At 43.2% G+C, this 25741-nt stretch overlaps 1 protein-coding gene across 1 annotated transcript in view; it reads right to left on the bottom strand.

Annotated features, from left to right (window-relative positions):
* Nucleotides 1-25741, bottom strand: part of mecom (MDS1 and EVI1 complex locus) — a 147415-nt gene that overhangs the window by 100643 nt on the left and 21031 nt on the right. Inside the window, 1 exon segment of the mRNA XM_042487042.1 lies at nt 2392-2738. Coding sequence (XP_042342976.1) covers nt 2392-2738 — 347 coding nt within the window.

Genomic DNA, 25741 nt, shown 5'->3' with positions numbered 1-25741 from the left:
TTATTGACACTAATAATATTCAGCTTAGATGATTAAGTTCATAAATGAACTTTAATTCAAACACATTTCAGTCTTATAAAACAATAAACTTTCTAAAAGCAATCACTTATAGATTCATCTCAGCTCACAAACACACAAACATATGCATACACACTTACACACACACACCAGTGAACATCTGACTACTGGCTCAGTCAGCACTCCAGCTCTGCATACGATAGTGTAGGTGAGCGTCTCAGCCTGACAGACCCCTCACTGCTGCCTCTCTGCCTCTTATTTACTGAAGCTATCTTTCCCATAAGTCACCATTCCTGTATTCATAAAGCATCATGAACGCCATAACTCACTCTTCCCCTTTATGAATAAAGCCCCCAAATTTATGGTGATGGCTCTGAGGAACGGTGGCCTCCCTAGTGACAAACTTCCCCCAGTCTGTCACCACTGGCCTGGGCCGCTCAGGGCCCTCCATCAAACGCTCCAGATGGGAGCGCCACTTTAGCGTTCCCCGGTCGGTGACATCACCTCGCCGCGCCGCACGGAATTGATGATGAAAGCAAACATATCTATCTTCACTCACATTTACCAAATCAATTTTATTTTTACAGACCCTCCGCAGGCTTATTGGCATATTGACGGTTTGCAGGCGGGAGGGAGGGGGGAGCAATGGGCGAGGGATGGTTAACGGGTGGGCGTGGGGGAGACGAGGGGGGGGGGGGTCAGGAGGGCTTAATGGCGTTTACCATATTTAATGCAGAGGGATGTCATCACTGAATATCCATTCTGAATAATGTGGCATTTCATCATAAATTCTTTACAACTTATTTACTTAATGGAAAGAGTTATGGCTCGCTGTCAGGGTGGTAATTAAACATTGTGATACAGTGCTGCCTCGCCAGGATCCCATCTTTCCCCTCCATACTCCCACCCGCCTGCCCCCAGACACACTCACACACATGCACACTCACATCCCAGCTCCTCAGCTTTTTAAATACATATTATTATTCAAGCTCCCCATAAATTACCGCCGGATTAAAATTCATGAAACCTCTTTTTCCTTTATTTCCTTCCCTGGGAAAAAGAATAACCCAGAGAGCTTGTTCAACCGGCTGTAAATCTCATTCGAGAGGGACAGAGACTTTTTATTAAGATTGTGCGTTATGAAAATGGGCAAAAGTGAAGAGTTTTTCCTCACTTCCAATTTAAGAGACATTTATATATTGCGCCTCACCCGGCAGTTGATAATGAGGAAGAAGTTGTTTCTTGGAGCAATGTAGTCCAGAGTGAAAAAAAGAAATTTATTTTGGTTTGGTCCGAGCCAAAACCACTGAGTCAGAGCTGATGGGCTGGAGTAATGCTCTATGATGCAAACCCAAAGAGCACCAGTCCAAATCCAAAACTATTTATATGAGCCGAATGTTGATACTTTACCAACACGTTCTCAGTCAGCTCTAAAGTGAAGCACTGAAACGGAAGAATTAGGGAGTCTCTAGCAAAAGGAGGAATGCTGGATTGAATCATCCATTTATTTAAACATGTGACTTTTCACTTTATGAACTGCATGGTCAGCGATTCTTAATGAGCTTGGTTCTGTCCGACAAAGGGACAAAAGCCTGAATATGAAGGACTAAATCCTCACATCCAAATTAGAGAGGATCTATTTCGAGAGACTTAATGAGGCTGATACTCTGCCAGCCCCTTCCTTCTACTCTATAAAACCAGACCAGCATGACACTGACGGAGACCGCATCTAACCTTTGACCTTGTCCTGTGACCCTACCTTCGATTTTTTGTGCCGGCTGACCAATATGTGATTTGCCAATGGCCGCACTGGGTCCCTAACCAGGATGAAAAAGGGATTTATGGCTTTTCATTTTAATTGAGTTAAGAGCACAACCTCGACTCCCTTTCTTTCAGTGGCACTGAGCTAACATTACATCACTGGGCAGCAAAAGGCAACAACAGCCTTGTGGTCACTGGGCTAAATGTGAGTATGACGACATGGGAGGAAATAAAAAGAGGACTGATGTGAATGCTACAGTGTGTATTGGCCAAGGAAACCCTCCCCCATGTTAGAAAGTGTGCTACTGCTGTTGCAGAAAAACCCTATCTGTGATTTTCGTGTTTATACTTTAACCAAAGCTTAAGCTGCTCTGTTATAAGTAGAGCAAATTAGTTTAAACCATCTTAATCTATCCCAAAAATCAATGGAAAATACAGAGGCCGGTGCAAAAATGCCCATTTTCTGAATTTTTGATGTTCTAACAGCAGTAGAGCACTTGGTAAAACATTAATTTCTATCAACCCTCTTTGAGTATGAGGTTACCAACTCTGCAAAGCAATCATTTTGCATCACAACAACAGTATGCACACATTCATTCATTATTTTCCTACCTCCCAGCCTTGAGTGGGGTCTCGCAGACAAGGCATATGTTCTCCTTCGTATGGTCCAAAGCGCTCCCCAACGTTTACCCTCCTGCGGCTCCAGATGCCAAGGCCGCCGCCTGGAACTGCTGACTCTCGCAGTTCAAAGTCCAGGGGAATGGGCAAATCTTCTTGGGGCAAAAAGATGCTGTGATGTTGGAATGACAAGTGGTCCTGTGGTGAAGCCTCTTCATCAGAGAGTGGAGGGGACGCTGGGTCCTCTGCCAGGGCTGAAGACGGTGTAGGATCACCATCAGAGCCACAGACATCGTCCAAGATGTCAGAGGGATAGAGGGCAAACTCATCGTCCCCGTCACCTGTGAAAGACACAGAGAGAGTCTCTATGTGAGGGCCATGATCAGTGATATCTTTAGAATTGTTGGATTGTTGCAAAATAATGCTGTTAACAGGTTTCCTTTTAGTTAATACGTTTCTGCAACACAAAAAAACTCCAAAGAAGCCTCTAGTCTTTATCTTATTTCACCTACAGAAGACAAATACTTAAAACATACGAAGTGTAAATGTTTAAATGTGTGAATTAAGTTCATCGGTTCATATAAGCAGCAAAGGACAGAAGGTCCTCCAGGTTTGAAACAACAAGTGGGGGTGTCTTTATGTTTTCTTTGAGTGCAGAAATACAGGTTAGGAGAGCATGAAGGGAGCACACTTGGTTCTAATGTCAATGTTTTTCTTTTATCACTGGGTATGTCCCTGGGCTAGGAAACACACAATAGACACATGTGATTTCATATCAAAAAACAAAATAAGTCAAAAACAGGTTTCTCTCATAAAAAGAAAAACTACAGAAGTACCATGGCATGTTTGCCATTTGTTTGAGCTGATGCCAAGGTGGGTAAGCAGGGTCTGCTCAGCATTGTACTGCTCTGATGGTTTTATATTTCCTTTTCCTGAACTCTTTCTCCACAGTGGAGTGAAAACAGAAGGAAGCAAACTGGGGTTAATTGTGAATAGAGTGAAACAGGACATAGAAGTACAACCCTTGAACCCACACTGGGCTTCTTCTGAGTGGCACACGTGGCTGGTGGAGCTTAATGGTGGGAGAGGGATTGAATCATTCAGAGCACTGACAGTGTGCAGGTGGAGCAAAGTGACACTGTTCCAAGGTCACCAGAATAGATGCAAACAAGTAACCCATCGCCCGAAAAGACACTAGCATTCTACATTTTTGCAAACCACTGACATTTTACATTTGTATGTTAATGTGTAACATGACTGTTGAAACTTTAATGGGCAACAATGTTGTGGGTAAGGTGTGGTTAGGTTTAGGTACAACAAACCACTTGGTTTTGGTTAGGGAAAGATCATGCTTTCTCTTAAAATACCCAGTTTGGGGGGGGCACCATCATAGCGGGAAAAGTAGCAGTGTCGCTGCAAAAAAAAAAAGAAAAACAACCACTCTTTATGCCCTCAAAAGCCACTGGAAACACAGCAATGAGTCTCTAAAAACACCCAAGTTTGATGCTTAAAAAGCAAATGGAAACAAAGCAATGACTCACTAAATCACAACTATCTTTGTTGTTTGTTGGTTTTGTATAACAGTCTGCCACTCAGTTTGGCAGGCGTCTTTTGTAGGTGACTTACCATCCAGCATTCGCTCCGATTCCTGATTACAAAATCAGCTTTTATTTTATGTCACCTTAAAAATGTATATGATACAAATCTAACAAGTTTGTGGATTGCAGAAATGTACAATGCCAATATTTTCTTCTGCAACTGGGTTGAAACACAAAAACCAGAAAACATATCAGTTTACACGCAGACAGACGGACAGGCAGATAGACAAGTTGACATACAGACGATCTGACATGTCACCACACAAACAAACACACAAATTAAGAGCTATTGAAGAAGCCATTTAGGAAGACAAACCGCCAGTCAGGTGTCACACAGAGAGACAGAGAGACACGTCAAAGCCGGAAATGATTCACAGGAAGCTGCTGCTTCCCCAGCGTGCATCAGTGATGGGCAACACCTAACGCAGGCTGACAGGCCACGGGGAGAGGGGGCTCTGCTAATGAGGCTCCACAACCCATCCCTGGGCTGAGCAACATTCCTGGAGGGCTGCCTGTGTGACACTGTACTGCTGCGCTGTCAGCCATGGAACCTTTGATCCACACAGATACACACACACACTTCTTGTTCACTGGCCATGAAGTAACCGTGCTTCTGATTGACTGAACGGGTCACTGTGATTGGCCACAGGCGGTCATAAACTAACCTGAGAGATTAACTCAAGGCCTGGACAAAGTCATGGAACTTTTTCATGTGCTGTCACCTTTAAAAGTGCAACAAACTCCTAACAAATTACTTGAAGAACAAAATAAGCCAAGTGCATAAATATCCTTAAAATATGTGCAACTTCCACTTTGGCAAGGTCAAAACACAATGTGCGGTGAAAAGGAACACAAAAGTGTCAACTACCGCATAAGTAGCACATGAGCTGTTTTCCTCTGCCAGTTAAGAATCATAATTCCTGTCAAAATGTGTGCTTGCCGTGGAAAAAAGTCTCATGCATGAACACACTGTGCTGAATCAGCTGTCTATTACAGAGATCTGGTTGTGTTATGCAGTATGTTAGTGTATTTGTCGAACCAGATCTACAACTTGAGTATTTCTCATAGCCACTCCCTGCAGCAATACCTGATCACAGTGTATGTGCAACTATTGTGTTTGACACACACACTGTGTGGGCCCAGCGTGTTTAAGGGGAAAGTCTTTAAAAGGCTCTGCTGAGCTGGGCCGGGCATGAAACCCAATGTGTCTCTGGGAGTCAACGTAATGATTTTCAGCACAGAGTAACGCGGTTATAGTCCTGGATGTGAAACTTGCCATATGGTGGAGGGACAAGAGCTTTTAAAGGTAACTGTATCCCTCCATTGCTGTTTCTCCTCTGACATTTCCCCCCCTCACACTGGTCTCGAAGTTTATATTTGATTTAGACCAGAAATTCCTCCGGTCTAGTGGACTCAGCGAGAGCATTTCAGCTCATAAACATATATGTTTCTGTAAGGTAAACGTTAGCCGAAAGCAAATATGCTATGTTCAGAGTTTTAAAAATTGTGGTTTCATGTGCAGATGATTGATAAGTCAAAGACCGTAGCTGTGCTTAGACATGTGGGGCTGTAGAGACACTGAGCACAGATGATCTGATTGATATGTATGTATGTGTGTACATGTGCATTTCTGTGTGTCTGAGCCTACTTAAAGCAAATAGTCCTGTTTGTTTGTTCAGTAATGGACATTACTTCATCTTTGCAAGCTGACGCCCTTCATCAAAGAGGGAGCGTTAAAAGAATTCTGGGTAGAGAAGGGGAACTCCAGCTAGAAGCAGCACCATGACTTCAACTGCGTTATCAGCAGAGATGGCCCATCATGATAGCACAAGAAATCAAGTGTCAAAATAAAAAGAGCAACACTTTGATGTATCTGAAAAACAACACAGAAGATTTAATGCAAAATAATGAGCAAAACAATGTTATCTCCTCATCAAAATGACTCATGAACAACAAATGGCACCTTGCATGTGCACACACACGTGTGTACACACACACACACACACACACACACACAAACTTGTATCTCATGTATTTAAATGCTCGCGCTTGACGCCAAATTCATTAATTTTTATTAAGAGGGAAAACATTTGTTCCTGGGCCTGCTATCTGCATGGGTGGAATGATTTTCACCTCTGCCATGAGGTGTTGGGCGGACTCATACATCACACGATTACCCCGAGCAGCAAGCAGAGCCGCCATCATCAGGGAGTGAATTAAAGATGATAGAAAGAGCTATTAATCACTGTGACAAAGCCCCTAATGGAGGTGTGACCCAGCCACTGCTGACGGGACGCCGAGGGGACGCACCCACGGGACAAATGGATACATATGTTTACAGAGAGAAATAACCTACCTGTGGACATAGTCAACCCCCCCCCCCTTTTTCCGCACCACTGTCTTTTGTGCTCCTGCTTCATTGCTGTCTTTTTAACAACTCGGTGTCCTTTGCTATTTTTACCTAATTTACTCCATGTCACCTTTTATGTTTAAATCAAGTAAACTCTAATGTGTGCTGCTTGTTTTAAGTCATTTTTCATTTTTAGGTGTAATGATCTCTCAAATCTATTATATCACATAAGAGGCACTAATGTCAGAAGTTTTGCTATTTTTTAATGATATATATGATGAATCATAAACTGTGTGTATAATAGGAATTTAAACAAGAATTTATTACAAAAATATTAATTGAAAGCTAAAAAAGCAAGCTATTTTTCATCAACAAGTTTGGTAATCCATAATGAAGTTTTTTTTAATGTCCTACTTACTCCACTGCAGTGGTGGAGGAAATATTCAAGTCCTTTCCAAGTAAAAGTACTATTACAGCACTGTAAAAACACTCAGATTCAAGTACAAGTCCTGTATTGAACATGTTCAAGTATGTAACAATAAAAAATATTAATAATTAATTAATACACCTAAACGTACTCAACTTAGAAAAAAATCAACCAGTTTAATAAATCACAATATTTTAAAAAACGAAAAATAACTATTATTAAGATAGTTGCCATTTAATGCTCTAATCTACTGACTAATTGTTTGAGCTGAACTTGCATAATTTCAAATAGTTTGTGTGCAAAAATCTTAATTTGTCAAGTAACTAGTAACCTAAGTTTTCAAATAATAGTAGTAATAAAAGTAGAATATTTCCATTTGAAGTGTAGTGGGGTGGAAGTAGAGAGTGGCATACGATTAAAATACTCGAGTAAAAGCAACTCAAATTTGTACTGTAGTACTTAAGATAATGCAGTTACATGCCACCACTGCTTCAACGCATCTCTGCCTACAGCGTACAATATTAGACAGGCTAGAACACCATACTGTGTGAGGTGGGAACATTATTCATTTACTTAGCCCCAGACCCAATTCACGGATCACTTCATGTGGCCAGACAGAGCGGTCACACAGCTGACTGATGGGGTCTTTGATCATGAAATATGGAAATGAACTCCTCACCTTATGAGGACCGGCCCTCATGCTTATCTGTAGACATCATTTGTTGCCTGTGATAACAGACAAATGGGACGGGGGGCTTACTCTTGTACTGCAGGTCAAACATAATCACACATGATCCCCTCCATTAGTCATCACATCCAAATTCTTTAACTTAACTCTTCATGATTCCTCTGCTTTCTGTTGATGTCTCTACACCAGAACAATTATGAATACGTGTTTGTGCTGTTGTGCCAAAAGTAAAACACAAGAACCAGAACCACAGTATAAGTCTAACTTTTTATCGTGGTTATTTCTTTGCTGCTAAACCAATTTAGAAACTGGTTGGTGGGATTCAAAATACGTGGGAGGGGTTGAGGGGGCTATAGCATGACTGCTGTTATTGCATATTGATTCATTTGCCTGAAAAATGAGGATACCCTGATGGAGATGTCGACATCTGGGAGAGACAACTCATTGTGACTGGATTCAAAAGAAAATAAGAAATAATTATCTTAATTTGGTTAATTTTTACGCTCTCACAATTACTGCCAAACAGAAAATGGCTGCTGTTGATTTGCTAAGCGCAGTTAATTACAGTGCATCAGTTTGTGCCTAGATTCCCTCAGCAGGGTGTATAGGAGAGCGTTTGGAGCCCCATGCCCTCGGGAGAGGCAATAAGCTTCCTAATTAACTCTGTCTTTGTGCTTAATGGAGGCCTTAGCGCTGCTTTTGGGGAGTCTTTTGGTTGGCGAGTCCATTGGGGTGACTGTGGTACTGAGTGATACAAACCACAAACACTTATAGCCTTAGGTAGCAGTATACGTGCAGTCCTGGCCCATTGTCCATAATTTATCTCTGTGTTTGTTTCTTCAACCAAAAACAAATTGCAAAAAATGAATTATCTAAAAAAAAACCAGGACATTTGTCAAAGTTTCTGCTTTCCCATTTTGTCTTTCTTAAATGGTAAAAAATATAAAAACAATATGTTTCAATCTACCGTCATGCTAGTATTTGCATGTTGTTAACTGAACCCTGGAAAATCTTTAACTTTATCCCTTGATGTAATTGGGGAGTGCTAAGAAATTGCACCAAATACTCATAATATGAGAGACAAAAACAGGTATTGCTGCAAGTATATATGCAGCAATATGCTGACAAACAGGTACTTGAATTGTACAAACTGGTTAAGCACACACAGAGACAGACACACACACCAGAGTAACAAGAGCAAAGCTCTTTACACAGTCTTAATTAATGAGAGCATTGTCTATGTTTCTTCACCCCTGTGTTAGTCAACTGCTCCCCCTTCCAAATGGAAAACACTCCATTAAGGGCCCTGGGCCGAGTTACCAATTAACATCGCACAACAAACTGAAACTTAGAGCTGGTCCCTCTGTGCACACACACAGACACCTAATTAATTAGCATTAGTTGTGATTAATAATGAGGGTCCTTTAATGGTAAATCTGCAGCTCCGATGGCAGGCTGACACAACAAAGGCGTCTGTGTGCGCGGCAGGATTTATCTGGGGAGCTGCTCGGGGATTTTAACATGTTTCTCACAGGCCTGACAAATGGCCTATTAATTATCTAATGTTGTCTGACAACAGCCGCTTGATAAAGATGTATGTTTGGATAGGGTGAGGAGGGGAAGATACAGTGGAGGAAAAGAGAGAGATGTGTGCGTGAGAGTGTGTGTGGGTGGGGGTGGATTTGCATATAGGAAGAAAAAATAAAGTATCTGAGTGTGAGGGGAGTCTTGTGGAAACTCAGACGCAGGCAAACACAGTATGTTCTCAAAAAACTCTTCCTTTGTATTGAGACAAATGGCTGTGCTTCTACTTCTGTGGTTGTTTGGGATAATCAATATGAAGGATTAACAAAGCACATTTATTTTTAATGAAATGCAAATGAATGAAGTCCTGATGAACACAGAGATGGATGTGCAACACACACACACACACATAAACACACACACACACACTTTATGTCCTAAAACTGCAATCAATATCATCAGCGAGGAAGCCTCCACATCAACCGGACCACTTCATATCATTAACTCTCTAACAACATGGAGCATATGGGCATCTCACTCCCTCTCCCTGATTCAATCTCAGTCGTGACTCTAATTTGTTGAGTTTATCTTCCGCCTGTATGTTGACAGGTGTTCCTAAGTGGGATGCCAGTTGCCAAACGATTTTTATGATTGTTTTAGCCCCGCATTTGGCCTAATGAGATAGGATCCCAGTCGGACGCTAACTCAAGCCTGTCAAATGTAAAGCAAACAGAATAACAACCCAGCGCTCACATTGTTTCCACAAGCCATACATCAGCCAGGGCGTAGAGGGAGGGCCCTCTGAATCACACCCTGACCCCGGGATAGAGATGATGAGAGGAAGGAGTGGGAGAAAAGGAAGGAGGAGTAAAAGAGGAGAGTGGGCGTGAAATCTAGGTTATAAGGGTGCTGTAATGCCATAAGAAACTAAAATAAGGGGAAAGAAGTACTCCTGAACAACTCTGTGTGGCCTCCCTGAGCATGGAGTTTGTGCCTCTTCATATTAAGTCTGTGCTTCAAGCAGAAAAAAATTAAAATTATTCTGAATGTTAGAGTGACTGAGGTATGAGTGTGTATCATCTGCAAACACACACATTTTTAAAAGTACTGATCAGTCTGTTTTTTCCTCTGAAGTGACATGTAGAGAGAATGTGTTGACAAAGGTAATTAATCTCATCATCTCCTCTGTCTTTGCCTGTTTCAATCCCAAATCAGCACCCCTTCAACATGTCACATATCCTAAGCTTTTGATTTGTTTGTTCTGGTCTCCTGCGCCATTCCTTTCACCTGTCTCCCTGTTCGTCCATAGTAATTCTTCTATCCTTTTAGACAACAAAAAACGATATCTCCCTCTTAAGAACAAAGAAAACCACAAGTCTACACCAAGTACCACTGAAAGGTGACACAAGAATCTTGGACATAAACATGTCAACGATCTGAAAAAAACACTATGTGGAAAGCCACATATGTTACCTAATCCAAAAGTAAAACCAAATGTTAATCTCAAACTTATACTAGTAACAATACATGTCAATGCAAACATGCTTAGATGCATTCTCTCTCCCCCTCTCTTCTCTCCCTCCTTTACTTTCATGTCATGGCTAACTGCCATTGGGCCCTAATATAATTATGGCTCACAGTTGTGCACATTTGAGAAATTGATTCCTTTGATGAAATGTGAGTGAGGCAGGTCTGAGCAGAGCAGAGAGAGACGTATATCCAGAGTGGTTGCTGCCAGCCCCCCCAGCCCTGTGGAAGGCCCCCTGGGTACCAAACCGCCAGCTCAACCAGGCCCAGGCTGTCCCAGTCGTTAAAAGAAATGATAGCACATGTGCTTTGTTTAAGTTTGATGTCTTCATAATGCATTACACAATTAGATTGATTTGACAATTTCCATTATACTTGATAAAATATTTATGTAGGCCTGAGGATGGTAGTTCTTATCAAAGGGGGCGGATCTACAGTGCAGATGGGAGCTCTGTTCTGCAGCAGGAGGGCTATCAGTCAGTTAAAACTGGGCAAAATTGTAGGCAAATACAACCAGACTACTTGAAGTTTTGTATTTATAGCATAAAAAATGTTAGTTTCGAAGTCATGCAAGCGAGCTTGAGCACATTCATGTGTTTGACATGGATAATCAGGCACACCTGATTGAGATCAGATGCATGAAGCTGCACTGTTTATCAGTGAATCAATAACCTTGTCCCCATATGTTTGCACTGTGCGCTATACAAACACTGAGCGCTACAGAAAAGAAAAGCCTGGTGGGCACTGAGTGCGTTATGCCATTGGCCCCTCTCCCAACAGAACATTTTCCACCGAAGACAATTTTTGGCTACATAAATTTCCGGCTATACGGCACATTAGCTTTAGATTTGCCTCAGTTGAAACCTGGAAAGCCAGTGTCAACTGTGTATTGGCATCAGACTGAAACACATACTGCTGTTTGTTGTTAGCCCTGTAGCTTAATTTGTCCAGTCAGGAGGTCGGATCACTATCGGATACAATATCTACCTCATATGACCTACATAACTCATGTGTGTCCAATGTACTCGCAACATATCATCCTGCATTAAAGTCCAGCAAACTTTTTTTACGCACTTTTCTCTCCCAACTTTCTGGATCAGTTTTGTACATTAAAAAGGTAAGGCAGAAATGCCGGTACAGTAAATAAATCGATTTAAGCAATAAATTCAAACCGCTCATGCTCAGAGGTGAGTCTCCTTCTCCCTTCTTTTCTCCCTAATTCTCTTTTCTTTTGTACCTCGGATGCCTCCCTCTTGCTCCCTTTTCTCACCTGTCTCCCTCCTCTCTCCCCCGTTCCCTTCACACCCTTTCTACGAACCTCTCACTGTGCGCAGCCACCCCACATCCATCACAGCCCAGAAATTTAAGGAGCCAAATTGGCCTCATCTGTCTCAATGTTGGATGCAGATGGAGTTTCTTCTGCTGAGGGAGGTGCAGTTAGTCACCCCTGCTGCCCCCACCCCTTCAATCTACTGCCTTAAAGCCAAGCCAGCCTGCACTGCTCTCAACACTATAGAGCCACGTTATGAGGCCGGCTGCTGGGATAAAGAGGGCAGAGCGGTGAAGTGACCACTACAATGACCACACACACTCTCTGCTTCATTCACTTTTCTCTCAATCACATTTTTCTTTCTTTTTTTTATTTTTATTTTCCATCTAGCCTTCATTCGTGCTCACTCTATTCCGTTCACTCACTCCCGCACTCGTGCTTACTCATAATGCCAGCACACACACGTACCAACAAAAACACAAGCGGCTATGCGGTGGCCGTAGCGAACGCAGCCTGCAGTATAGTCTCAAGCAGCCTGGTCAGACCTGGCTCGTTAATAAAGGCCCTAAATGAGGCAGCATGCATAAAACATGAAGCGCCGCGTGCTGCCGTAATGAACTGCTGCTCCATAATTGCATCTCAGAGCCGTAAAATGAAGACAAAATATTTGAAGAGGGATTCTGTCACCTCTCTGCAGACGCAACACTAATCACAGGCGTTCTGCGGGGCCCTTGGGGTCTCCCCTTGACAGAGAGCAGGGGCTAAACGCCCAGGGCGGCGACATTGGCAACACCCTCCAAGTAATGGGACATAATTGAATAATTGCTGATTAGAAAATAGGGGAAGAGGAAATAGTATAACAGTGTCCAGTGTGTTATCTGAAATGATCCCATTGGGAAGGAGAATATGATAATATGGCACAGAGAGGGATAACAAAATATATATCTACTATACCCACCACCTACTGGGAAATTATTTCATTAATTTGGGGGTCATTTTATGTGCTTGAAATTATTGTTATGGGATAATAGATGAGATGGTGCAAAAGCTGGAATAGTTAAGTGTTGTTTGTACCTGTTTGGGGACCAGATGGGTGAATATATTAGGAGAATTCAGCCAAACAATCTGGTCACAGGAAACTAAACTGAAGTGACCCAACAAAGCAATCAAAGTGTCCAAAATTACATATTGATTTATTGAGAAATAGTAACATAAAAAAAATCCCCCACAAACCAAACACCATAGTCTAAACACACACACATACACACACACATACACACACACACACACACACACACACACACACACACACAGAGAAGCTGACAAGCTCAGAGACAGGCAGGCCTCCAGATGAGAGATTGGAGTCCCACCCAGGGGTGTCACCCAGACAGTTAGAGAGTTGCTGTAGTGACAGGGTGGCTGCAGTGACATAATGAAGGTGCCGTGGTTGTCACAGGGGGTCAGTGGTGATCACACTGCCCAGCTGGGGGGGTTAGGGACACGTATAATGAATCCCACAAATGACAAATGGCTCTCAACTCAGGACTGAGGCATCTGACAAACTCAAACTCATCACTTGGACACCTTAAACACACACACACACACACACACACACACACACACACACACACACACACACACACACACACACAGAGGCAACAACGGACACAACACTTACACAGATACCCTGCGAAGCAACAGAGAACTGTACACATCCTGTCAACATATGGAATCTCTGCATGTGACAGTTTAAACAGTGAGTATATAATCATGATGCTACTAAAGCTGCAAAGCTCATTCATCTCCATTAACAAGCATCACTTGTGAAGAACCTTTAGACATTTTAAAAAGCCTCGGCTCCCATTTATTTGCTCAGCTTTATTTAATCAATCCTTTCTCTCACCTCTGGCTGCTACTTGAAACTGTTAAAAAGGGACCCTAATTTTGCTGTTGTGGCACTACGGTGGCAGGTCAGAGGTTATCAATACGGGCATTGTTTAACATGCACAATGGGACAAGAACATTCAGAAAATCCCCTTTTTGCACTATTCGGAAGCATGAGTATATACAGACCACAGAAAAAAAAAAAAAAAGTCTGATACAGATTTGACACAGCAGGCCAGACACTCTAAGAAACTGAATTCAATCAGAAACGAGGTCTGTGTTTGGTAAAGAAAGAAAAACTAACTATTGGAAAAGAGGGGTATTTTTAATGTGACAAGTTGACCACCTACTACCAACCTGACATCCTCCATTTAATATTTTTGGATATGAATAGACTTTGTCTGAGGGTTGCTTTTCCACTCTCAGGGTGTGCTTGCCTAGAGCACTACCACAGCAGCAGGCCAATTCCACCTTAACTTTGTTACAGAACTTGTTACATACAATAATGTCCGCTGCTCCAGACGCTTTCCAAACCACAGTGCGACATGTGGAATAGACCCGGGCATGGAAAGGTCCTGGAGAGGATGTTTGTTTAATGATTGTTGGAAGACTAACATTCAGCCCAGCGCCCCGAGCAACAAAATCCCCCTCGGAGCACTGAAGCTGTTTATGTTATTTGTTATGGATGTCAATTTCCCTCTATTTAGGAGGTGATTTAACTGGGCAATACAGTAGGATTGTGCTATTGTATGGGGATTGTTGTCTCTCCGTGTAATACATCACACAGCTCCGTATGGGAATCCGGACATAAACAGAGTGAGTCATTGTCAAGACAAAGGAGCATCCAGCTTGACTGCAGAAAAACCTGCAGCTTAAGAGTCTTATACCCTTTTTTCCACCAAAATGAGCACATGAATGTTTTTAATTCCAAAATTTTGTAATAATTTAAATGTTATATGTGATAAGATATGAAATCCATGTCCTGAAATTTCTGAGAGATGGTAAAAATATTGTATTTAGACTGGGTCACTTTATGCATTAACCTGCCTGGATGACAAATGTGCATTACAAAACTCTTCCTTGCATTATGTTTCTCATTTTTTTCACAATTCACATCCATATTTAGAACAGGATACACTTCAAAACTGGCAGGCTATTATATTCTTACCTGCATTTTATGCCTGTAAGAGAATGTGAGTGTGTGTTATTGTGTGTGTGTGCGTGTGTGAGTGGTGGAGACTAGAAGGAGGATATAAATGGAGAGTGACAGCTGCCAAATGACAGTGAGATTGAGGTGGGAATGCAGCAGGACAATGTGGGATGGAGAGGAGCATGACAGTAACAGCAACTCAGATTAGACTGAGATCACACACACACACACACAATCCAAAACACATCACCAATCCAAATCCTTGCTCAGGGGGGTGGATGGGAAATGAGGTCCTGTAACAAGTGCTCAGTGTGTCATTCAGACAGATGAGAGGGATCACAGAAATCCCCTGTTTCTTCTTCCTAATTCAAACAAACAGGGACTCTAAGCAGAGCCACATGGCCTCCCTTAATGACTGACATTTTGTTTAAGAACCATCCATAATGACCTGGTTTGAATTTAAATACTTGGTGTTTATTTCACAATGAGCTGCCAATATTCACCAATGAAAAATTCCAAAGTGCTTGAGTGACTTGAGACTGTTGACTTCATGCTTTTTCTCTCTCTTTGGTTTTCCTGTTTTGGATGTATTTGGAGTGGCATGACTGTGGAATTAATGACAGACTGCCTGAACATGAACATGTTAAAGTAAAACAGATTATCAGGAGATCTCTTACACTAATGCATTTGATATGGCATTATTTCTGCGAGTGGGTTATAATCTTTGGTATGATGGACTTTAATTTTACCAAAATATAGTTCTCATATTTCTCAAACTGCATTTCTTTATATTTGATAGCTCTATTAACTGAGCAAATTTGATTCATTATAGCCTGTTATAGTTTTACTATGGCCTATCAACTATGTGTAACATGTCATTAGATCTGTGTAAAGCAATGCTGACTTAATGCCAGAACAATGATGTATAAAAATGCATAAAGTTTTAACACAAATGAATGCATTATAAAAACACGAAAAAAACCCCACCAAATCTTAAAGAGGCAATATGCAAATGGATAAGTGCAATGTAGGCCTTTCAATAAAAAAATAAATAAAAATAAAAGAAATATATCGACGAGGGAAATAAAGCAATTACAAATCACAACAGCACAAACACTAAACTTCTTTTGAACGACTTGATACATTGACAATGCAATAAAAAAGGGCCAGGATGGAAAGCATCCCCCAAAGACATTACAAGTGTTGCAGCCAATTAATAATCACCTCATTTGAACCTGCTGCATGCACTTGTGCAGCCAAAAATCAATCAAGGTCTACTTTTTTCCTCCTTCATATTGATAGACCGCGTTGAGTGAAAGAATGCTAACTCTAAACTAACAATGCCGCAGCCATGTACATAGATGGAAATCAATTGTAATTAAAACAGAACAAGTGTTCCGCTTTATACACTCAAAGAGTGCATTGGTCATTAAATACATTTTCATCAGTTATCAGTTAAAGGTTTTAAACAAAGTCCATGGCTTCTGCCTCCTTTGGGATAGCGCTCAATGCTTCCATGCTTGCGTCGCAAATTTACCCGTGCTTGCTTTGCAATCAAAAGGCAGCTAAATTAAGTATCAAACAATTTAATGTTATGTGTCACTCTCCAAAACGATCTGTATTAGAAGCACTTAATTAAACTTTCAAATTCAAATGTACTAATCAGTTTGCGGCAGAGTGGGCGCTTGTTTTTCCCACATGAAACGCCACGGCTGGCCAGCCCGGCCCGTTGCCTGCTCATTAACATGAAGGTGCGATTTGCATTTCCTGATGGACTGTTCCAGTTTTTAATATCCCTCTTTCTGCTCTTACATCAATCATGGAAGAGGGAGGCCACCATAGGCCACTATTAACCCTCCAAATCTGCCACAAAACAAATATTACAAGAGTTCACTAATTTGGAGATCAAAAAGCCACTTGTCCATTATATAATTGAAATGAAGGTGGAGTGTTGCACTTCTGAAGAGCTCTATAATTACCAGCTGTTAATTGCACACTTGTGGTGTCTCACTTTTAATTAAAAAGAGCGGCTCGTTGCTGAACGATAAGCAACGGTGGAGAGGCAGTGGTTTAATCAACAAAGCGAGAGGAATTTGTTTCTGCTGTGGCCAGCAGCGGGTTGGAGAAATCTTCAAATAACCCAGGGAGATTAAAACGTGTCCATTAGGACCAGTCAGGTTTTATTTGGGGTGGCAGGAGCGAGGTGCATTTGAAGTCGTCCCGCTGCAGAGTCCTCGGCGAAGCGCGGCTGGGGGTGTGGGTCTAATCAGCCCGCTGCTGGCCCTGAGCGCTCAAGTGGAGGAATTGGACCCTGCTGGTGGTGAGAGAGAAGGGAGGAAAGGAGGAAGAGGAGGATGGAGGGAGGGAGCAGGGAAAAGCACCTCCATCACTCTCCTTTTCTTCTTCTCTCACTTTCTCTTTTCCTGCCTGTGCCTGTTACTTGACTTTGTTTTGTGACCGGTGTGACGATGAGCCAAAAGAAGTCTTTAAGCTATGTCTTGCTTCTCGACTTGGCTGTTTGCTTCACACATTAGTCACCGAACGACAGCCTGGAAAACTGTACAAGTATGAGATATCTCTGCAGGATGTGTCAGCGCCCTTAGACAATACACAAACAACCTCAGGTCCCTTTTGGACATACCGGAGAAAGCCCTTCCACCTATTTCATGACCTATTGAACCATGGCAGCACAGTATAAACCAAGGAGAAAAAAAAACAAACTTCTGTACTTGATAGTCCCAACATGTGGCTATAACTCACACAATGTTTATATGAAAGAGACAGTTACCTTGGTCAGCAACTCTGGGCTGCTGCCAGGCCTCTGAAGGCTCTCGCTGCATTAGTCGCATACAGCACACAACTACCAGAGAGCGATAACCTCATCCACCCTTTCTCTGACCCCTCCGCTCCCTCACTGATAAAACTGTCTGCCAGGAAGTGTCCTTCACTACGCTTCCTCCCTCTCATGCTCAATCAACACCTGTCACCACAATCATTAGTACCGTTATGTGAACGTACAGCTTTAAGAGGCACTCACTGCATATCCAACTCACACAAATCCCTCATTGCTTCTAGAATAAAGATTAAATTAATTCATACATTAAATTCCAGCCAGGTGTGGATTAAATGCATATAACGTAGATCCAAGAAGTAATAACAGAATCACTAGGGGCTTCCCAGACCCCCTGAGTGTCGCAACTCTTTTAGATAAAGGGCTCTGGGTTTATCTAAGGAAACAGTCGCTGGGGCGAGGATGGTCTGGCCTCACTGACAGATTAGTCCAGCCCAGGCCCACTTCCTGCCTGCTGAGGACACTAATTAGAAGGAAGGACTGACACCACAATAAGAGCTGACAGTTGAGTGCACTTAGTACAGCTTCACACAATCCACCGCTGTATTAGTACAGCAGCCACGCCAAGACATAAATTTCATCACATTAGCCGGTGCTTATCTGATGAGACAAAGTTAACCTGGATGTTGTTTGGACAGAAAAGAACAAGGGCAGTTCCGAGAAAACTGTGAGGGTGCTGATTTATCAGTGGAAGTATGCGGAGTGTTTTATTTGAAATTTTATCAACCTCACCCCTCCACCCTCTCGTTCTCTCTCTCTCTCTCTCTGTCTCTCTCTCTCTCTCCGGCCCCCACCCTCACTCCACCACCCTCTCTAGACACACCAAAGGAGACAAAAGTCATTGTGAGCCCAGTTCCCAGTTCCCAGTGTTAATGACATCCTGTTTACAAACACGTTGAACAGTGTCGCAGGGGTCATGGTCACTCACACTCCGTCTGTCTGAGTCTCGTATCTTATCCTTCTATTCAAATGACCTTTGACTTAATGAAGCATTCACTGTGGCTACTGCAGGGGAAAAATGTACACTCAAGGAGGATGTTGTGCACTTGGCAACACTCTGCTTAAACAACTGGAACCAGAAGCGTGTACGTGCATAAAACGCAGTGTACGAATAAGTGTGAAAAACGCTTGCACACACACCTGAGCCAACCGCAGACATTGCTATTATTATAATCCCAAACTCACCAAATGAAGGAAAAATGTGCTATTACCCAAAGGGCAAATTTACAGTATACTAACACGTACGTGTATGTAATAGGCTGAGCTGTTTTACAACACCAGCATGAGCTGAGCTATTGTTTTATTTTGAGAGGTGCTGGCTGTTATTAGATTGTTTTACACTAGCTGGGAGAATTTTATTCCAGAGGAGCTCTGTGTGGTGTGGACTGAGTTTGACTGAGTCAGACAGAGAGAGGGAAAGAGAGGGAGAGACGGACAGGGAGATGTGTGTATGCACATGTGTGGCACTCTTGTGTAACGGCACTAGGAACGTGTGTTGTGGCTGCTGAGCTTCTGTTGGTGTTTATTCATCAAGAAGCTAATGTCTCCCCCACTGTGGGCCAGCAGGGGTCCTCAGGTACAGGTGGTCGCTCTGCATGCTGACCCAAAGCTACAACAGTGACGTTTACGCTACAATATTCAACATTAGCCTTAAAAACGTGACAAGAATTAAAGCAACTTGTCAAAATTCATCAAGACAACATGTCAACACTGTAATTTTCTTGAAAATTACCTCACGTGATGGAGCAATGTTGCATTTGTGCCTCTTTTTACACACAAACTGTAATGTAACAAGTAAAGTTTGCACAAGAGTGCCTGCTTGTACACACTTGCATATGCTTCTACATTTCTCCATCTCCGCATCTGTGCGTGAGGTGAAACATGCTGAATGTGAAAGTGGTAAAGCGGGCATTTTCTGGGGCTCTCTGTGGCTGTGCCAGCAGGCGGAGCGGTACGTCAGCACGGGTCGAGCGCCACAATGTGCCTGTCAGTCCATGGGATGTCCCAAAGGAGAAGGGCAAGAGGCAGCCCCCACCAACCTTGCCCATCCATCATCGTGACACCGCAAGCTGCAGTCATGGGAAACCCACCGCTGGCCAGTCGCTCTGGACCAGAGCTGGGAGGGAAAGGGGGGGGGGGGGGCGAGACTCGCCATCCATTAAAAACACATTGTTTTGTTTATTATAACTAGTTAATGATGTTGAAGTGAGCTTTGCTTTGTTTTTCAAACACTTCCAGAGGGGATTTGGAGGCAGACAGGCCCCGTTGCTGGGTTCAAGCGAAACAACTCATAAGGACTTGGGTGTTTTATAATGGATGTCTATAGATTTTATGAGAGTGGAGTTGGCCATGTTAGTAGTGAGATCCTTGGTTCTTGTAAAATGAATAGTTTTTAGGGCTTTTCTCCATATGCTGAGCTCAGACTCCGAAAACCTTTTTCCTTCAGCTTGCCATCCCTTCTTCCTTTCCTCCAAACCACTCCACTATATTTTCGGCCCGCAGTTCATGAATCCAACAGAAGTCTTGTTTTTGACTCTAATGCCAACATCAACAACGGACATAACTGTTTTACAAGGGTGGCCAGCAACTGTGTACCCCCTTGTTAATCTTTCAAACCAGTCAAACAGTAAGAGATAAAATAAAATACATGTTTAAAAAGAAAAGAAAAAGAAAAATGTGGCATCTTTTGTCAGTGGGGTCTGGCACTCCTGATCCATGGACGATGTATTTTTACAAAGCAAAAAAAAAAGGGAGGGAAAAGTTAGAAGAGTGTTTCTGTGAAAGTAAGGAATGAAAAGTAGCGTGCGTTAGCAGCATCAGCGGTTTGTGGAGCCAGAGGCCCCCCTGTCTCCCTGTCTGGTGGAGATATGAGAGAAGGCCCACTCCCTGTCCGGCCGCAGCAGGAGCTTGTGCTGCCCGCTGACATGCCTACTTTAATTGTTAGTATTAAATCACTTGCACTTTAACTCAAGATGCTATCTGCCAGGCGTTAAGATCTTTTACAGTAGCGAGTGTGCGCTGCTTATATGTGAAACACCCTAGAATGACACACAGATATTCACTGTGTGCCAGAGAGTGAGGTGTGAGCATGTACGCAGACATGAAGTCAGATTAAACAAACGCACACGTGCAGACACAATGGAGTCCTGTATTGGACTGATTGTCGGCGGAGTGGACAGACAGGCAATCGGACTGCACCCCGCCCTGACAGCAGGCCACCCGTCAGTCACCAAGCACACCGCACCACCAGCTACACCATCAGCTGTTTGCTTTAGGAAGGCGGCTCAAAGCCAATTAAAATACACTTAGAGCCGTGTCCGACTTGTGTTTGGAAAGATAATATATGTCCAGGAGTCCAGTCAACATGGTGTGAGCAAGCAGGCGAGAGGGAAGCCCTCTGCATCACTGTCTCAGAATGCACCACGTACAGACAAGATACTTATCTTTGACTCCTTTCTACAGCACAAAAACAGGCTTGATTCCAATTTTTTCTGTCCTTCTGAAAGAATAATATTGTCTTTGATTTCATAGTTCACCAGAAAAATCTGCCTGTGCATTAGGCAATGTATAGATATCACTTTTAACTACCGAAACAAGATCGCTGGCGCACAGTAGATGTTATTTCTTCGGAAATCAGTTTAAAAAAAGTGTCTGATAACGTGACTGAAAACATTCATTTTTGAAAATTAGTAGCCTAATACACAAATGTGAAACACATGGGCTCATTATATCTGAAAATACACACAGAGATGGACGGTACACAGGCAGTGAGAGAGTAACACACACACACACACACACACACACACACACACACACATATATATGAAGAGAGAGGGCAGAGGGGTGCTGATATGAGTGGTGGTGAGTGGTGAGCAGAGACGGGAGCTCCATGTCTGTTCAGTGTGTTTTAAGAGTGTTTAAATGAGTGAAAAGTCAGTTATGGCTTCCAGATGGGGGCCGGTTTGATCCGGATCATTCTGACAGGCCTGGACTTTGATGTGCTGCTGCCTATTACTGACATTACAGGGAGACAAGCATATTTCTCCCTAATCACTTCCAACTCATACAGCCTGCACTGGCTGGACACACCAGAACCGTGTGTATGTGTCTGTGCTTTTGTTATTTGTTGTGCTATATAAAAAGGCTGCATGGCCAAATGACATCCACATATGTTTATGTGTGTGTGTGCGCGCGTGCAGATCTGGTCTTGTGAAAAATAAGTGGTAAAATTGGCAGTATTGATGTACAAATTCATACCAGAGCCTGTGGTGACTCAGCATGTCTGCGTTTGCACTCAGGTTGTATTTTAACCTGATTTTGAATGTCCTCCTGACATTTCATCATAAACCCTCAGTTTTAATGAAAAGCAAAGGAGAGGACACGAGAGGAGAATATAATGGCTTCATTTATGCTGAGGGGAGAACTCCCTTGGAAACATCCATCTTGTCAGGCAGGTTAAATATAGTCCAGACAGACAGACAGAAGGGAATAATTCCTCCACTTCCCTCTCCACCCACACTCCCCAGTAAGCCCAGTGGAAGTCATTTCTCAGTGACCACAGAGGAGGAGGACCAAAGGGGAAAAGGAGCGCCACTCTGCTCCTCACTAATCACTCTGTGACCCTGAGACCACCCCTCCACTACCCCCTTGCAAGCCTCCTCCTCACCTCCTGAATTTTTTGGGGGGGACTGTGAAGAGGGATGAAGAGTGGAGGAGTGAATCAGGCCGAAGTTCCCCTCTTTATCTCCCAAAGGCAGGGGAATGCCAAGGGGCCGCCGCTTTGGAATCCGCTGTTTTGTCTGTCTCTTGGGGAGAGCTGGGCTGAGTCCACTTGGAGGAGCACAGGGAGGTATTCAGAGCAAAGTCTGAAGGGCCCTTGAGCAGACAATGGTGCAGCGTGGGGACAAAGTGAGTCCTTGATGAGGGATCTGTGGAGAGGTGCAGGTGTCTGAGGTGAAGAACAGTCTCTCAGGCCTGACCCACTTATCTCCAGCAGCTCCTCTGCTCTTCTCTTTCACCGTTACCATCCCTGATCACATTCGCTCCAACAAGAGCTTCTTCACATTCTTAAACTGTACATGTAAAACGAGCATACACCTCGCTTTGCTATGCTTAGAAATGCCACAAATGCCTCTCTATCCTACACATGGATTTGGGCAAAGAGACGGAAAAGGCCTTTGACCCAAGGGCTTCACTCTGCATGTCTGGTAATTGCACTCCATCATACTTTGCGCCGGAAAAAGCAAACATCTAAATAAACCCTGTCAAACCATGTTGTCCATGTGCCGGCAGATAAGATGAGGAAAACAAGCCATGTTCCATAAACACAAACACAGGGGATCACAAATCAGTGGTCACAGTCACCACAACCATAAATTAGCCTCGGAACCATTTTTAGCATTCAAGTCCAACGGGGAGAGGACAGTGAAAGGAGACGACAACCCGCTCTTTAAAATCTCATCACTGCTGTCAATGTGGGCTCCGCACCATGAAACAACACTGGGATAACATCTACATGAGCCTGAGAGAGAAAACAACAAAGATGTGACCGCTAAAATGCCGTATGGCCAAGGATGGCAGGGCTGGCTCACCCGGCAGAGACTTGAGTGAAGCAGGAGAGAGGGGAAAAGCCTCAGCCCCCTAGTGGAAATGTTTCAACTACTTCTCTGCCTGTCACATCTAAGGAAGGGAGATTTCCACATATTTTAAAGACTTTTCTTATCAAGAGTATTTCAAAAGTGTTCAGGGGGGGAATTAGTCTTTGTTCCTTGACAGAATGTAGGCTGATTTGCAGCAATGGACTTGTTATTTTAGGTTTGCTCATCAAAAAGTTCAAAAAGGAAAATAAATAACTGTGTTTTGTTTACAATCTCTAAATTCTAACTGTCCTGACATAGTGCAGAATATATCATGCAGGATAATAAATGAATCCCTCAGACATTCATTCTACAATGCTTTCCCTTTATATTACATGGGTAAGAGCCTCTGGGAAGACATTACCTTTGTACAGGAGCTTTTGCAACATGAAATGACAAATCGACAATAGCATCGGCTCTCAGGAGCCGGCTGTGTGTATTATGCTGCTCTAACTCTCCTGGTTGGAACATGCAGGGGCCTCTGAAATTTCACAACCAGATTTATCTTATTTTCCCCAACTTATTTTCATATCTATTTCCTTTTCTTTGTGAATTAGGGTGGTAAATAAAGCCACCGGGTCTTGTGCATAGTGAAATCAGCTGGAATTGCCACATTAAAGAATGCAGGCGAGGTGTAGCCGGAGCCATCCTCCTGGATTTGGGCAAATTCAGCTGATGCAAAACAAGGAATTAATTTGAGGGGAGCGGCTTGCGTGCTGAGCTTGGCGCTGTGACAAAGATGAATGGCATCATTCCAAGCGAATGGTAATTTCACTTTTTGTGACAGTGCTTTAGAGCAAAAGCGACTCGGGACGCACAAAGCATTTGCAATCCCATTGAGGGCCCTTGGTACCTGCCTATCAGACACTGCACATTGTTTACCAATCATCTGATATTGATTGGTTTCAGACTAAAGTTTGAAGATGAATTAGAGTGGGAGAAGGTTAAGTCCTAACCTTGAAAGATTTAGTGTCTATTCAGCCCGCGTGTAGGACTCTCCTCAGCTCACTCAGAGAATAGAGAACTTTTAAATTCAATAGGGGGTGGGAGACACAAAACGTGTCACATTCACCAAGTGAATCCACTGGAAGAAACGCAGAAGAACACCCAAAAAGCATAATCTTTCTCCCCAGTTGATAGAAATGGTAATTGCATGTGTGGGATAATACTTTGAAGCCAAGGCCTCGGTCGGACAGACCGCCTATTTAGGTTAAAAAAGGGGCAACAAAACAGCTCCTTCTTAACGCTTTTGTTCACTTCTCCACTCTTTTAAATGTTTACTGAAAAAGAACCTTCAAATCCACTCTCCATCTCCTGCACAATGTGGCACCTATCACTCTTGGGTGCATGGACACATTGTATTGTGTGAATCATTGATATGTAGCGATCATTCCCATGAATCATTTTCTATTTAACATTCAAATTCTCAGGAATCCGATTTTCATCCTCTTGAGAAGGACAAAAACATTTTGTGAGATAAAGGACATTATCTGAATACTGTTACTTTGTTACACAACATAAATACAAGGGAATATCGGCAACATAGTCGGCACTATAGTCAAATTTGAACCACTCTTTAAATGTAAACCCCTGCTACTTAGTTATCCTTCCACCACTGTAGAAGGTTCTCTGAAGCTCTACAAGCCACAAACAGATGACAGAGCACCACAGGACACCCGGAGCTTCCATTTTAACATGCTGCAGAAGTGATGTTCCCACAATTTGACATTCATATTTTGACATTTTGACAGAGCCAAGAGCACGCTGGTACCCGCACTGGGTCCCTTCAGCTTGTTGGGATGTACCATCTCCCAGCGTGGGGTTGGAGCTCTAAATGGACCACTGGGCCACCCCTCACAGCTGGGCCACACCACTTAACACCCTCCTCCCATCCCCTTCCAGCCGACAAGCCCTCTGGTCTACTCCGAGGCTCTCCAGCCCACTCGACCTCCCAACTCAGCACAGAAGAGGCGCAGGCAGCGTTAACCCCACAAGATGCCCAGGTCAGAGATCGCATTAAGAGAGTGTATGCGTGGCTCGTGGTCTGACGTGAAGAAGAGCGAGCAAACACCATCCATGTGCTCATAAAGTGAATCATTCTGTCATGTTTTAAACATTCCTTTACCAATACAGACAGCAATAAAATGATATAAGCCTGTGCAGGCCAAACAAACATTAAAATAGCCCCATATAGAAAAGTAGATAGACTACAGACACTGAACACAATTTTCAACTTCATTCAAGGACACTTCTTCCTACTGAAAAGCCAGGAGCCCAGCTGTGGGACATAGGCCCTGTGTCAGTGAAGCAGCGCTATAGCAGACAGGAAGGGGACAGAGCTTACGGGTTAGAGGGGGCCACTGAGGATACAGGTGTGTCCGTCATGACACCAAGACAGACGAGCAGAGCTGCGGAGGGCAAACAGAACAGGACAGCAGG

This window comes from Plectropomus leopardus, chromosome 5 (genome assembly GCF_008729295.1).
Source record: "Plectropomus leopardus isolate mb chromosome 5, YSFRI_Pleo_2.0, whole genome shotgun sequence".
In the NCBI taxonomy this organism is placed as follows: Eukaryota; Metazoa; Chordata; class Actinopteri; order Perciformes; family Serranidae; genus Plectropomus; species Plectropomus leopardus.
Note: the sequence above shows the minus strand (reverse complement) of the source record. Positions and strands in the feature narration are given on the sequence as shown.